This window comes from Symphalangus syndactylus, chromosome 9, assembly GCF_028878055.3.
Source record: "Symphalangus syndactylus isolate Jambi chromosome 9, NHGRI_mSymSyn1-v2.1_pri, whole genome shotgun sequence".
In the NCBI taxonomy this organism is placed as follows: Eukaryota; Metazoa; Chordata; class Mammalia; order Primates; family Hylobatidae; genus Symphalangus; species Symphalangus syndactylus.
In genome coordinates this window covers 73,563,740-73,578,950 of record NC_072431.2, presented here as the reverse complement: position 1 = coordinate 73,578,950, position 15,211 = coordinate 73,563,740, and the positions used below count along the sequence as shown (strand labels likewise).

Sequence of the window (15,211 nt, the reverse complement as noted above, 5' to 3'; positions counted from 1 at the left end):
TGAAAAAACAAAAGTACTTTTGCAACCTGAGATCGATCAAAGTGAGCAAGCACACCCACTCTAACACCAGCCCCTGTCACGCCAAGAGTCAGGTTCCAGCCCATGCTGAGGTCCCAGGAGAGTGGGTGGATGGGTGGCAGACAGCTGAAAGAACAGTCAGGGGGCCATAGGCAGATGAAATATGATTTTATTCAGCAGCTCTCTTACACTGTCCCTGCCTGCTCCAGCTCTGCAACTCCTGCCGCTCCCATGCCTGCAGTTGCGTTCCCTGGCCTGCAAGGCTGGCTCTCCCTTACAGGGTCAAAAACTTCACTCTCTCTCTTTGGATGCGAGGCGTATGCACAGCATCACCAGGGCAGTTATACCTTTTACAAACAACAGTGGCTCTGAGGCAGGTGATGAACCTTCCCATATTATGGCTACATAGCTGTGATTATATAACAAGTCCTCCCTGACTGGGCACAGTGGCTCAAGCCTGTAATCCCGGCACTTTGGGAGGCCAAGGTGGGTGGATCACTTGAGGTGAGGAGTTTGAGACCAGCCTGGACAACATGGTGAAACTCCGTTTCTACCAGAAATATAAAAAATTAGCCACGTGTGGTAGTGGGCGCCTGTAATCCCAGCTACTCAGGAGGCTGAGGCAGGAGAATTGCTTGAACCCAGGAGGTAGAGGTTGCAGTGAGCTGAGATCGCACCACTGCACTCCAGCCTGGGTGACACGGCAAGACTCTGTCTCAAAAACAACAGCAAAAAAAACCTAAACAAACAATTAAAAAAAAAGTGGATTCATATGACTGTGCTCCAAACTTGCGGAGTCACTCTGGCCCGGATGTCTGCCTCGGCCTATTCCTGACCAAAGCACATCCATGTACCTTACAGCCCCCGAAATGAATAAAGCCTTTCCTAGAAGTTGCCAACTTCCTAATGAAAATTTTGCTCTTGACTTTGGTAATATCAAAATTTGCAGATATATGTGGAAGGAAAATAAACTCTTGGGACCCTGAACTCGCTATGCCAAAAGTTAAGCTGGGAAGTGCGTCATGCAAAGATTGGCTTCCTTTTATTCCCAAACAGATAGCTGTAATTTCACATGGTTACTTTATCTTGTATAAAATGTAGAGTTACTGAGGGAGAGAGAGAGGGAGGAATGCATGACTGACTTCCCCGACCCCTTTCTTTCTACATGTAAAACATAGATTCACTGAGTGCTAATCAGAGCCTCATGGGAATGTAGCCAATAGCCTCATCACCTGCACTCTCTGTTGTTTCCCCCACCCGGCCTTTTTTCTTCCCCTCCCACTTGCTCTTTCCTCTTTAAATACTGAAGTTCCCAAAACATTGTTTGGAAAAAGCACAGGACACAGATCCTATTGCGACTTGTGTTTATTTCTCCCCAGTGTGTCCTCAACATTAACAAAATAAATCTCAAAATTGATTGAAAAAAAGAAAAAATGAAAGCAAGCCCTTTTCTGCCTAAACTTTGCAATCTTTAAAGATTTATAGTTGGTGCTTCCTCCTTTGGAATTCTAATTTTTTTTACATAAATCTGTTTTATTTTACAAAGTCTAGAAACTGCCTCAAAACAATAACAACTTCATCTCCAGTAAGACCCTCGCAATCCCCTTCCATCTTAACCTTAACTGCATCTGCCTGTGGGTCCCCAGATTTCCAGAGCTCTGTAGCTTTTCTCAGTGTAAAGGCTTCTTCCATGGCTAGGGTGAGCAGCCTGAGACATCTGCAGGGGCGGCTCCCCAGAAAGAGCTGGGCCTTTAATAACCTCCTTTTGCAGGCTCAATATTAGCCTTAGCTTGGAGTCACTGGGCTCAAGCTTTAGTTTTCATGTCTGAGTTATTCACTTCGCTTTTGAAACTAACGGTTTGAACATTCAGCAAAATTACTTGAACACAGTGCTCATATAAGGGGAGGAATTTTTTTTTTACTTGAGATGAAGTCTCATACTCTCACCCAGGCTGGAGTGCAGTGGCACGATCTCGGCTCACTGCAACCTCCACCTCCTGGGTTCAAGCAATCTCCCTGCTTCAGCCTCCCTAGTAGCTGGGATTACAGGTGCCTGCCACCACATCCAGCTAATTTTTGTATTTTTTTCTTTTTCTTTTTTTTTTTTGAGATAGAGTCTCGCTCTGTCACCCAGGCTGGAGTGCAGTGGCACGATCTCAGCTTACTGCAAGCTCCACCTCCTGGGTTCATGCCATTCTCCTGCCTCAGCCTCCCGAGTAGCTGGGACTACAGGCACCCGCCACCACGCCTGGCTAATTTTTTGTATTTTTTTTAGTAGAGACGGGGTTTCACCATGTTGGCCAGGATGGTCTCGATCTCCTGACCTCGTGATCTGCCCGCCTCAGCCTCCCAAAGTGCTGAGATTACAAGCGTGAGCCACCATGCCCAGCCAATTTTTGTATTTTTTAGTAGAGATGGGGTTTTGCCATGTTGGCCAAGATGGTCTTGAACTCCTGACCTCAGATGATCCGCCCACCTCGGCCTCCCAAAGTGCTGGAATTACAGGCTTGAGCCACTGTGCCTGGCCAGGGAAGACTTTTTTGAAGATGCTTACATTTTACATCTCAATAACAAAAGCAAAAGTATTCCTTTTAGATAATGCATTACTTTATTATTTCCATTAAAAATTATGTAGTAAACAATTATTCATATGGAAACACTTCTAGGAGGTACCAAGTTTCATCTCATAAAATTTAGCATAAAACTCAGAAATCAAGATAACAGGGTATAGACTAGAAATATTCACTGTCACAAATTTACCCTGCAAAAAGAGGTACTAATGTTTTCAAGAATCTATGTGGCCGGGCGCGGTGGCTCACGCTTGTAATCCCAGCACTTTGGGAGGCTGAGGTGGGCGGATCACGAGGTCAGGAGATTGAGACCACAGTGAAACCCTGTCTCTACTAAAAATACAAAAAATTAGCCGGGCGTGGTGGCGGGCACCTGTAGTCCCAGCTACTCGGAGAGGCTGAGGCAGGAGAATGGCGTGAACCCGGGAGGCGGAGCTTGCAGTGAGTCGAGATTGCGCCACTGCACTCCAGCCTGGGCGACAGAGCGAGACTCCGTCTCAAAAAAAAAAAAAAAAAAGAATCTATGTAACTTCACCAATTATCTACCACATTTTCTGGTGGAAATGTATTCATTTTCTTTTCTTTTTTTTTTTCTTTTTTTGAGACGAAGTTTCGCTCTTTCGCCCAGGCTGGAATGAAGTGGCACAATCTTGGCTAACTGCAACCTCTGCCCCTGGGTTCAAGCAGCTTTCCTGCTTCAGCCTCCCAAGTAGCTGGAATTACAGGCATGTGCCACCACACCCAGCTAATTTTTGTATTTTTAGTAGCGACAAGGCTTCACCATGTTAGCCAGGCTGGCCTCGAATTCCTGACCCCAGGTGATCCACCCACCTTGGCATCCCAAAGTGCTAGGATTACAGGCGTGAGCCACTGCACCCGGCCGGAAATGTATTCATTTTCTAAAGCCAAAATGGAGAAGAGATTTTCTCTATTTTGTCCCTAGATAGCTAGCATTCTAAAAGTTAAGGCTTGGAATTCTGTTTGAAATATTACCCAGCTAGGCTGGGTGCGGTGGCTCACGCCTGTAATCCCAATACTTTGGGAGGCCAAGGCAGGTGGATCACCTGAGATCAAGAGTTTGAGACCAGACTGGCCAACATGGTGAAACCTCATCTCTACTAAAAATACAAAAATTAGCTGAGCGTAGTGGCTAGCACCTATAGTCTCAGCTACTCAGGAGGCTGAGGGGGAGAATCGCTTGAACCCAAGAGACAGAGGTTGCAGTGAGCCAAGATCATGTGACTGCACTCCAGCCTGGGTGACAGAATGAGACTGTTCAAAAAAAAAAAAAAAAAAAAAAAAAAAAAAAAGAAAAAAAAGAAAAAGAAAAAAAAAGAAATTACCCAGCCATAAAAAAACTACCTGTGACAATTACTAAACTCAGTCTGGAAAACAAAATAGTAAATGAGAATTTTTAACAAATGGAATATACATAGATATTAATTTTCTTCTGAAACTCACCTCTTTTATACCATTTGTAAATATTTTACCTTTTAATTTCCTTTACAAATTTTTCACTATTTATCTTTCACTCTTTTTTCATCATATTTTTTTCACTATTTTTCTGCCCCCTTAGAGAATCCAAAAGACAGAAATTATTTCTATGTTTTTCCCTCAATACCAGCATCTGATTGACCAGCAGTGTGTCCCAAAGAAACGGAAGCTGAGTTGGGTGAAGACAATCTTAATGTCTCAAGGTGTCAGCTTTTTCAAGGAAGAGTACAGCAGGAGATTTCTCTCAGCCCCAGGGCATCCACCTGCTCCCTCGAGAGGCTACACTTTGTACCTCAGGCAGTCCTACGGGAGAAAATGACCCAGGAGCTGATATTCATTAGGCACTCTAGCAGACATAGCCATAGTGGGTATCATGGTTTATTCCCAGATAGTACTGAAACCCAGGACCAGGAAAAATCTGAAGGGTGGCCGAGGACACATCACCCCATAAAGTTTCCAAAGGGAAACTGTGACCCCCCAAAATTCTGATAAGATCTCTGTGCCTAAGGAAGATAAAAGGAAAAGAGGTGCAGAGATTTTTTACAATAGTGTCCTGGGATTACTCTTTGCTTTCTTCTTATAGAAAATTTTTACAAACAGCAAACAAATCTTTTAAAAAGTACCATCCAATGATTTCTCAAAAAATGATTAATTAAAATATAGTATCAAAAATGTACACTAGGGCCGGGCGCGGTGGCTGACGCCTGTAATCCCAGCACTTTGGGAGGCCAAGGCGGGCGGATTACGAGGTCAGGAGATCAAGACCATCCTGGCTAACACGGTGAAACCCTGTCCCTACTAAAAATACAAAAAAATTAACCAGGTGTGGTGGCGGGCGCCTGTAGTCCCAGCTACTTAGGAGGCTGAGGCAGGAGAATGGCGTGAACCTAGGAGGCGGAGCTTGCAGTGAGCCGAGATTGCGCCACTGCACTCCAGCCTGGGGCGACAGAGTGAGACTCCGTCTCAAAAAAAAAAAAATACATTGGCCGGGTGCGGTAGCTCACACCTGTAATCCCAGCACTTTGAGAGGCTGAGGCAGGCAGATCACAAGGTCAGGAGTTCGAGACCAGCCTGTCCAACATGGTGAAACCCGTCTCTACTAAAAATACAAAAATTAGGCGGGCGTGGTGGCAGGCGCCTGTAATCCCAGCTACTCGGGAGGCTGAGACAGGAGAATCGCTTGAACCCGGGAGGCAGAGGTTGTAGTGAGCCGAGATCGCGCCACTGCACTTCAGCCTGGGCGACAGAGCGAGACTCTGTCTCAAAAAAAAAAAAAAAAAAAAAAAATCTAACTCAAATACATTGTTTTTTGTAAATTATTACTTTGGGGGAAATAAAATTCTTGCTTAACCAACTATAAACTGCCAAGTACCCTCCGATTACATAACCAGAAAATTTCCACTTTGATCTTACAAATAAAACGGATTTTATTCATCATACACCACTAAAAAGTCTTTCCTTCAAGCCCCTCCCATGGACCACAAATTACAAATCATAGCTGGGTGCTCAATGATTTTTGAACCACTTTTCTATTACATTTTTAAATATATTTGCAGTGACTTCCATGAATTTTTAATAGAAAAAAGGAGGGACTGGGACCCCATGGACCAAAGCTCTTCCCATTTATGAACCCTGCACCCCGAGTTATCGGGCAGAGATGCGGCACTGCGGGTGCAGAGCTGCCCAGCGAGGGCTCCAGGCCAAGGCACAGTCACTGCGCAGGGAGGAGACATGACGCCGGGGTCCGGCTGTCAGCCCAGCCGCCATCTTATGGCTGAAGGGGACTGAGGGCCGAGCTGCGCCAAGGACAACACGGGCCGCGGATTTTGGAGCCCAGTGCTTGGAGCCTGGAGTCCTGCCACAGCCACTTCCGACCGGTTCCAACCAGCCCCTCCCCCTCTCTCGGGGTGTCGGACCGCACTCTCACCATTTCTAGGCTTCCAGGTGGTCCTGGCATCTTAGCTGTGCATCTCCCAATACCTGCAGGTAACGGAGCCACAGAGGCTGGGCCTCTAGGAGCAGAAGACACAGAGCAGTAAAGACTAGACCTGGAGCTCCCGCAGCAGCTAGAGACAAAGGCCCCGCCAAATCCCGGAAGCCGTCCTGTCCGCTCCAGCTGCGTGCCTGATTGGACGGGTCCTAGCCCAGCGTCCCTGATTGGATAATGTTTAGGGCCCCACCCCCTAATGCCCTGAGTGACAGAATATGTGCTCAGCTGCTGGGCTGAACGTAGAGAGTGAAATCCAAGCTGCAGCGTTCTCAGGCAGGGCTTCCTCCCTGAGCGGACCAGGCTCACCCCAGAGGGTATTTGCATATAACCTTGTGTATAAGGACGTATGCCTTTATAAATAATATATTATGTGGCTATTCACACATGAAAATAATGCAATAACAATTATTTAAAATTTTCCAATTTTATGAGCTCCCTGGCTTCTTGTCCTTTGAGCGGGTAGCCTGACATTTTTTTAAAAAAGGCAATCCTCTGAAACTGAATGTGAGCCACATGTGAATTTTAAATTTTCTAGAAGGAAAATTTTAAAAAGAAAAAAAACAGGAGGAATTCATCGTAGAAATTTAATTAACCCAATATATCCAAAATATTATCATTTTAATATGTGACCAGTATGTAATTATTAATAAAGTATATATAATTTGGAAAAAAAATTAAAACTATGTATTTTACCTTTCTACCACATCGCAGTTCAGACCAGCCACATTCTACGCACCCAGTAGCCACAGGTGGCCAATAGTTGCCACATTGAAGTGCAGCTCTGTAGAAGATGAAATCCTGAACATCCCTTTTCTTTTTCTTTTCTTCCTATTTCCTTTCTCTTCTTTTCTTTCTTTTCCTTTCTCTTCTCTTCTTTTCTTTTCAAACAGAGTCTCGCTCTTATGTCCAGGCTGGAGTGCAGTGGTGCAATCTCGGCTCACTGCAATCTCCACCTTCTGGATTCAAGCAATTCTCCTGCCTCATCCTCCCCAGAGTAGCTGTGATTACAGGCATGTGCCACCATGCCTGGCTTATTTTCATATTTTTAGTAGAAATGGAATTTTGCCATGTCAGCCAGGCTGAACTCGAACCCCTGATCTTAAGTAATCCTTCTGTCTCATCCTCCCAAAGTGCTGGGATTACAGGCATGAACCACCACACCGGGCTCGAACATCCTTTTTCTGCCATAAATAAGGGGAAAGTCTTTCCCTACCAACATCTCTCTTCAGTTCCAAGGGTAGAATAGATAGTGGCCATAGAAAGAGCAGAGGACAGCAGGAATAAAATAACAACAGGAAGACCACCTGTTGCCCACCTTTCTTCCAGAGATCAGACAGTGAACAAAGGACAATGGGGCCACAGAAGAAGAAAGTTCTATGTCTACAGATCCCTCCCTGGTCTTTCTTTTTCTTTTTTTCTTTTTTGAGACAGAGTTTTGCTCTTGTCACCCAGGCTGAAGTGCAATGGCGTGATCTCAGCTCACTGCAACCTCTACCTCCTGGGTTCAAGCGATTCTAGTGCCTCAGCCTCCCGAGTAGCTGGGATTACAGGTGCCGGCCCCCATACCCAGCTAATTTTTGTATTTTTAGTAGAGATGGGGTTTCACCATGCTGGTCAGGCTGGTCTCGAACTCCTGACCTCAGGTGATCTGCCCGCCTCAGCCCTCTAAAGTGCTGGGATTACAGGCGTGAGCCACCACGCCAGGCTATGTCCCTAGTCTTTACCTCCAATTAAAAACAAGCTAATTTTGCTATTTGTCCTTGGCCCTAATTGTCAAGCTGTGGTTACCTGTTTTCTTCTGTGGTGTGGGGAACTGTGTGAGTATAAGCACCAATCACATGCATACATGTCTACATGTATTTCTGCATTATGCAATATTCTCTTACAAGACATCCAACTTTGAATAAGGAGAAAAATCAGTACCTTTATGGGGCCCACCATTAGAAGGTAACTAGAAATCAACTTGTCATTAAATCCTGGCATCCTATCTGCACCGAGTGCATGTATTAATTAGCTGTCGCAGCATAACAAACCAGCCAAAACTTCTTAGCTCATAATTGAGATGAGCACGAATTTAGACTGGGTTCAGTGGGCTATTCTTCTGTTTTCAGCTGAGCTCCTTCAGACATGTGTCAACAGCTGCTTCGTGACTAGGCAGCTGTGCTTCTTAGGGTGAGCTTCTGCTTGTAGGGCTGTCAACAGGCACACCTTGCTTCTCAAAATCAATGCCCAACAACACATTCTTTATTTTTCATCAAAAAAAGTCTAAAACTAAAAAAAAAGTTAGAGAAATTTAACAAAGTTTAATTGAGCAAAGAATGATTTGCAAATAAGGCAGCCTGTGGATCCAGAGCAGGTTCAGGGAGACTCCAGTACATCTTTTGGTGGAAAAAGATTTATGGACAGAAAAATCAAAGTGACACACAGAAAATGAAAGTGAGATACAGAAACAGCCAGACTGATTACAGCTTTGAATTTGTCTAATTTGAGCATGATTGGAACAGTTTATGTTATTTTATTGTCAAAAACACAGTGGTTGGTACAAGAATGGGTTACAGCCTAATTACACATATCCAGTTAGGTTTCAGTTTACTATGTACAAAAAGCCCTACTGACCAAAAGTAACCATGAAAGTGGGCAGCTTTACACTATAATTAAACAATTTCTCTCATTTGTTCATCTTCTCAATTTTGAGAGTTAGACCAAAATTTTAGACATTGATACCAATCTAGCACCATCAAAAATGTACTTATTGGCCAGGTGTGGTGGCTCACGCCCGTAATCTCAGTACTTTGGGAGACCGAGGCAGGTGGATCATCTGAGGTCAGGAGTTTGAGCCCAGCCTGGCCAATGTGGTGAAACCTTGTCTTAAAATCGCGCCACTGCACTTCAGCTTGGGTGAGAAGAGTGAAACTCCGTCTCAAAAAAAAAAAAAAGTACTTAATTAGTCTCAAATTCCACTGTGAAATAGCAGAACTGTGGGTTTGTAAAGTGGAAGGAAACAAAGATGTCAGTTCTTATTTTTTTAAAAGGGTTACAGTAAAGGGGAGCTCTTCAAGTTGAAATATGCTGTTTATAGAAAAAAAAAAACCTGGTCTGTTTTAGGATTTATCTATTTCTTTAAATTTTTACTTTGATTATGTTACTTTGTTATGGAGTCACTTTAGCATAAGTGACTCCACTTTAGTTTGATTTGGTCTGTTTGGACCTATCGCACAAGCACAGTCCAGAATGGTGGACTCTAATAATTTTGGTTAAAAAATATCTCCTTTTTGGTTAAGTTCTCATATAGGTCAGAATGTGACCAAAACTCAGGGTCTTAGTGCAACTTTAAGTTTTTATTATTTTGTGTGTTTGTTTTTTTTTTGAGACGGAGTCTCGCTCTGTCGCCCAGGCTGGAGTGCAGTGGCTTGATCTCGGCTCACTGCAAGCTCCGCCTCCCGGGTTCACGCCATTCTCTTGCCTCAGCCTCCTGAGTAGCTGGGACTACAGGCTCCCGCCACCATGACTGGCTAATTTTTTGTATTTTTAGTAGAGACGGGGTTTCAACGTGTTAGCCAGGATGTTCTCGATCTCCTGACTTCATAATCCACCTGCCTCAGCGGGTAATCCCAAAGTGCTGGAATTACAGGTGTGAGCCACCACTCCCGGCCTATTTTGGTTTTTTTATATTTATCATGTCATTCATAGGTTATGATGTCCTCATGGTCACATATGTCTTTTGGTTTTTGTCATTCCAGTTAAAGAGAGACTATTTGACATTCTACAGGAGATCACATGCAAACATTTAAAACTTTTGAGAGAATACAGTGTAGTAGGGAGACTCCCATTTTGACTATCAGGGAGGATAATATCAGGAGTTTAAAGTATACTTTTTAGCCAGTGTCTCCATGAACCAACCAACTAAAATTAAATAGATCAAATAATTAGCTAGATAAATGGTCTACTCATTTCAACCAAGCAGCCTGTTAAGTAATCCCCCACAATTCAATCTCTATAACACCTGATATGTTTCTCCATGTGCAGCTACAAGTATTAGCAACTGCTAATGTTTTTTTGTTTATCCAGTAAGTAATCTGAAGAAATTCTATTATGTGGCATAACTTTAGTAAGAAAATTTAAAGTCTATTGTGTAACCATAGCCTTTACAGTAGAATCTGCTATAGAGTCTATTATGGGAGATAAATTTTTCACCATTTTCTCATTTATTCTAAACCATAATAAAATGATGCCCATTCAGAAGAGTAATGGCCTCCTGGCAATGCTCTTTAACCTATTCTGAATAAATTCTCTTTAACTTTTTTTTTTTTGGCCGGGTGCGGTGGCTCACGCCTGTAATCCCAGCACTTTGGGAGGCTGAGGCGGGCGGATCACGAGGTCAGGAGATTGAGACCACGGTGAAACCCCGTCTCTACTAAAAATACAAAAAAAAAAAAAAAATTAGTCGGGCGTGGTGGCGGGCGCCTGTAGTCCCAGCTACTCAGGAGGCTGAGGCAGGAGAATGGCGTGAACCCGCGAGGTGGAGCTTGCAGTGAGCTGAGAGCGTGCCACTGCACTCCAGCCTGGGTGACAGAGCCAGACTCTGTCTCGAAAAAAAAAAAAAAAAGCTTGGCTGCAAAATCCTCCGCATATAAAACTGTACTCTATGAATGCACACAAGAAACCCTCTTTTAAAAAAAATTTAAAATATATATTTTTCAAAAATATTTTGAAAGTAAGATCACTGGCATGAGGTCAGGAGTTTGAGACCATCCTAACCAACATGGTGAAACCCCATCTCTACTAAAAATACAAAAATTAGCTGGGCATTGTGCCAGGCACCTGTAATCCCAGCTACTCAGGAGGTTGAGGCAGGAGAATCACTTGAACCTAGGAGGCGGAGGTTGCAGTGAGCCAAGATCGTGCCATTGCACTCCAGCCTAAGTAACAGAGCAAGACTCCATCTCAAAAAAAAAAAAAGAAAGAAAGAAAAGAAAGTAAGATCACTGGGAAGAAAAAAAATGAATACAATAAAATTTAGGAACAAAAATGCAAAAGAAGCTGCTTAATCCTTCCCCTTCCACCGCAAGTGGCACAGCACAGAGATGAGGTTTATTTTATGATCTCAAGTACATGCTTCTGGTCGACTAAGAATGATTTTAAGTATAAATTTTCTGGCTGAAGGGCCCTGTCCAAAATCAGGATTAGAAATAGGTCAGCTGGGCGGGACTCGGTGGCTCATGCCTGTAATCCCAGCACTTTGGGAGCCCTAGGTGGGCGGATCACTTGAGGCTAGGAGTTCAAGACCAACCTTGTCAACATGGTGAAACCTGGTCGCTACTAAAAATACAAAAATTACCCGGGCACGGTGGCTCATGCCTGTAATCTCAGCACTTTGGGAGGCCAAGGCAGGTGGATCACGAGGTCATGAGTTCGAGACCAGCCTGACCAATATGGTGAAACCCCGTCTCCAATAAAAATACAAAAATTAACTGGGGGCGAGGTGGCATGCACCTGTAATCCCAGCTACACAGAAAGCTGAGGCAGGAGAATCACTTGAACCTGGGAGGCAGAGGTTGCAGTGAGCTGAGATCCTGTCACTGCACTCCAGCCTGAGAGACAGAACGACTCCGCCTCAAAAAAAAGAAAAAAGAAATAGGTCAGCTCACCATGCTTGGCTTTGTTGGTCTGGTAGTTAGACAAGATCAAGGGCTTGTGAGGGCTTTTTGTGAGGGAGACTTCTGAATACTCCCAAGTGTATGAAGTCTTCGTCACCAACGTGCATCTTGATGAAGTAGTTTGTCCCCGCAACCCTCTTGAATGACACAGCCTTAAATACAGAGAACTTCTGTTCTTTCTCTTCAAGCTGGGCCCTCACCTGGTCCACGATGTCCTGGGTCTCCGCTGTGTCCAGCTGTGTGGCGAAGGGCGCCCCACACTTCATCTTGGTTGCCAGGGAGGGGACCTGGTGAGGAAGACCCCTTTTTTATTTCTGTTGTTTGTAGAGCCATGAGAAAAACACTTTGAACTAAGAGTGTCATGATAGCAGAGATGGCTTTATTTTTGATCTTGTGAAAAAAAACCTACCTACTTTGATAGATTGCCATCTGCTTTTAAGGAGAAACTTCCCTGGTGAGCTTTACCTTAAGATCTCCAATTTGGTGGGGTCCTTCTGAGTTGTGAGATTATGATCCCAAGGTTCAAGATCCTAAAGTTTGTCTGCAGTGTAGATGGCAAACAGACTCAATCTTTGGGTTCTAGATTATAAAGGATTATACTGTTCTTAGTCATTAGAGTATTAAAAGCTTCTGTTACCTTATGAAAATATGTTTTGCCATCATGCATTAAAGCCTTGCTGCATTTAGTTATATTAGACTTCAGTAGCAGAAGATGCATGAAGTTCTATCAGTGCATAGGCCTTCCAATGACTATTTTATAAGGGTCAACACATTTCTCCCACTCTAAGTGGATCTGATTGTCATCGATCTGCAATTACAAGAGCAATCCAGTCAATTTAGTTAGCTTTGCTCAATACTATTGTATCTGTAATACCTTATTTAACAATTTTACAGCTTGTCTAGTGAAATAAGTATTTTTATTATTGAAGACTTTTTAAGAAATGTCCCATGAGGAATACATATTTCCTAATATGCTTTTAGCTACTATTATAACATCAGCCTTCTTGCATGAGAAAGCTATTACATTACCAGAAAATGTGTATTATAAATGATAATTGAATAAAATTTCCCTGTAAATGTTTAAATGGCCCATCAGGTAGTAGAATGTACTTCAGTAGCACATGAAGTTTTGATTGTCTTCTCGGGATTCTATGTTCAACCAAAAAAAATTAGTCTTAATCTATTTTAGTAATTTAGAATAGTCATCACACACATGCACACAATCCTTTAATTTGTGTGTGTATATATATGTATAGAGAGAGAGAGAGAAAGATGGAGTTTCTTGTCGCCCAGGCTGGAGTGTAATGGTGTGATATGGCTCACTGCAACCTCTGCCTCCCGGGTTCGAGCTATTCTCCTGCCTCAGCTTTCCATGCCCAGCCTTTAATTTTTATTATTTTATCTCTGTTGTGATGATTAATAGAATACGGAGTTTTTAATAATGGAAACATTAAGAACTCATTAATGAACAAGTGGCTGTTGATTGTCTAGGTTCTCCATGAATCCACACTTAACATTGAATTTATGTCCTCTTTAATACCAGGCTTATTTCCCCAATTTAAGTCCATAGCACTGATAACTGAGGGATTCTCACAGGTAATTTGACTTGAATGACAGAGTTTATTCAAATAGCATATCTAAAAAATTTCAGTACTGGCTGATGTAGCATAAAATTGTGGCAGACTATTTTCCTGATGTTTAATTAATTTTTGTTTTGCCTGAATTAGCAGTTTTATAAGTCCATCTCTTCTTTAGAATTCTCATGATCCCTACCCGGTCCAAACAATATAATCCTAAAATTGTCAGAAACCTGTACTCACCTTGTCTGGGCTTTTTCCATCTTTTCATGAACCTCGTTAAAGGCACAATACTCGGCCAGACACAGTGGCTAATGCCTGTAATCCCAGCACTTTGGGAAGCCGAGGCGGGTGGATCACGAGGTCAGGAGTTCGAGACCAGCCTGACCAACATGGTGAAACCCATCTCTACTAAAAATACAAAAATTAGTTGGGGATGGTGGCCAATGCCTGTAATCCCAGCCACTCAGGAGGCTGAGGCAGGAGAATCGCTTGAACCCAGGAGGCAGAGGTTGCAGAGAGCCAAGATCATACCATTGCACTCCAGCCTGGGCAACAGAGTGAGACTCCATCACACACACACTCAAAAAAAGACACAATACTCTAGGATTGTGCATATTTTTGAAGTTTTTAGAAACTTGGCCAGGCACGGTGGCTCAGGCCTGTAATCCCAGCACTTTGGGAGGTCAGGGTGGGTGGATAATCTGAGGTCAAAAGTTCAGCCTCCTAAAGTGCTGGGATTATGCCAACATGGTGAAACCCCATCTCTACTAAAAATACAAAAATTAGCTGGGTATGGTGGTGCGCACCTCTAATCCCAGCTACTTGGGAGGCTGAGGCAGGAGAATCGCTTGAACCTGGGAGGCAGAGGTTGTAGTGAGACAAGATCATGCCACTGCACTCCAGCCTGGGTGACAAGAGCAAAACTCTGTCTCAAACAAACAAACCAAACAAACAAACTACATTAAAATTAAACCATTTAATATGGGAATGACTTTAAATGATGATAAACGAACAAATGAAAAAAATTGATTATATCTGTGGCCTACAATAATTTATCATAATAACCATAATTATGACTAATAGCATATACTCAGCTATATTACATTTTCAGAAATTTCATATAATTTTGGAATAAGTATTAATAACATATTTATTAAAATACGAGATAAAGAAGATCAAACATTATTTTATTTATTTATTTTTGAGATGGAGTTTCGCTCTTGTCACCCAGGCTGGAGTGCAGTGGCACAATCTTGGCTCACTGCAACCTCTGCCTCCCGGGTTCAAGTGATTCTCCTGTCTCAGTCTCCGGAGTAGCTGGGATTACAGGTGCACGCTGCCATGGCCGGCTACTTTTTTGTATTTTTAGTAGAGACAAAGTTGCACCATGTTCCTCAGGCTGGTCTCGAACTCCTAAGCTCAGGCAATCTAACTGCCTTGGCCTCCCAAAGTGCTAGGATTACAGGTGTGAGCCACCGCACCCAGCCAAGCATTTTTTTTTTTTTTTTGAGACAGAGTCTTGCTCTGTTGCTCGGGCTGGAGTGCAGTGGCGCAATCTTGGCTCACTGCAACCTCTGCCTCCCGGGTTCAAGCAATTCTCTGCCTCAGCCTCCTGAGTAGCTGAGATTACAAGTAACTGCCAGCACGCCCAGCTAATTTTTTTTGTATTTTTTGTAGAGATGGGGTTTCACCATGTTGGCCAGGCTGGTCTTGAACTCCTGACCTCATGATCTGCTCACCTCGGCCTCCCGAAGTGCTGGGATTACAGGTGTGAGCCACCACGCCTGGCCCAAACATCATTTTTAATTTGACAATGCTTCCTATGTAATTTAACATATCATATAATCCTGTTTATCACTCTTGGATCCTGCATTGGGTCTCTGTAACATCCAAAAGTTAGGG

At 43.3% G+C, this 15,211-nt stretch overlaps 1 protein-coding gene and 1 pseudogene across 9 annotated transcripts in view; both read right to left on the bottom strand.

Annotated features, from left to right (window-relative positions):
- Positions 1 to 6,206, bottom strand: part of LOC129489856 (zinc finger protein 680) — a 77,987-nt gene extending 71,781 nt beyond the window's left edge. For 3 of the 9 annotated variants that reach the window (XR_008660096.2, XM_063608905.1, XM_055293036.2), the window contains exon 1: positions 6,010 to 6,185. Coding sequence is in view for 5 of the 9 variants with exons in the window: in XM_063608905.1 (XP_063464975.1) it covers positions 6,010 to 6,039 (30 nt within the window). In the remaining 4 variants the exon portion in view is untranslated. Of the gene's footprint in view, positions 1 to 6,009 lie in introns of all 9 variants that reach the window. The other 6 variants (XR_010113519.1, XR_010113520.1, XR_008660097.2 and 3 more) reach the window with 4 other exon arrangements.
- A 5,503-nt stretch (positions 6,207 to 11,709) lies between these two features.
- On the bottom strand, positions 11,710 to 11,995 carry LOC129489875 (cystatin-B-like; annotated as a pseudogene).
- Positions 11,996 to 15,211: the final 3,216 nt, after the last annotated feature.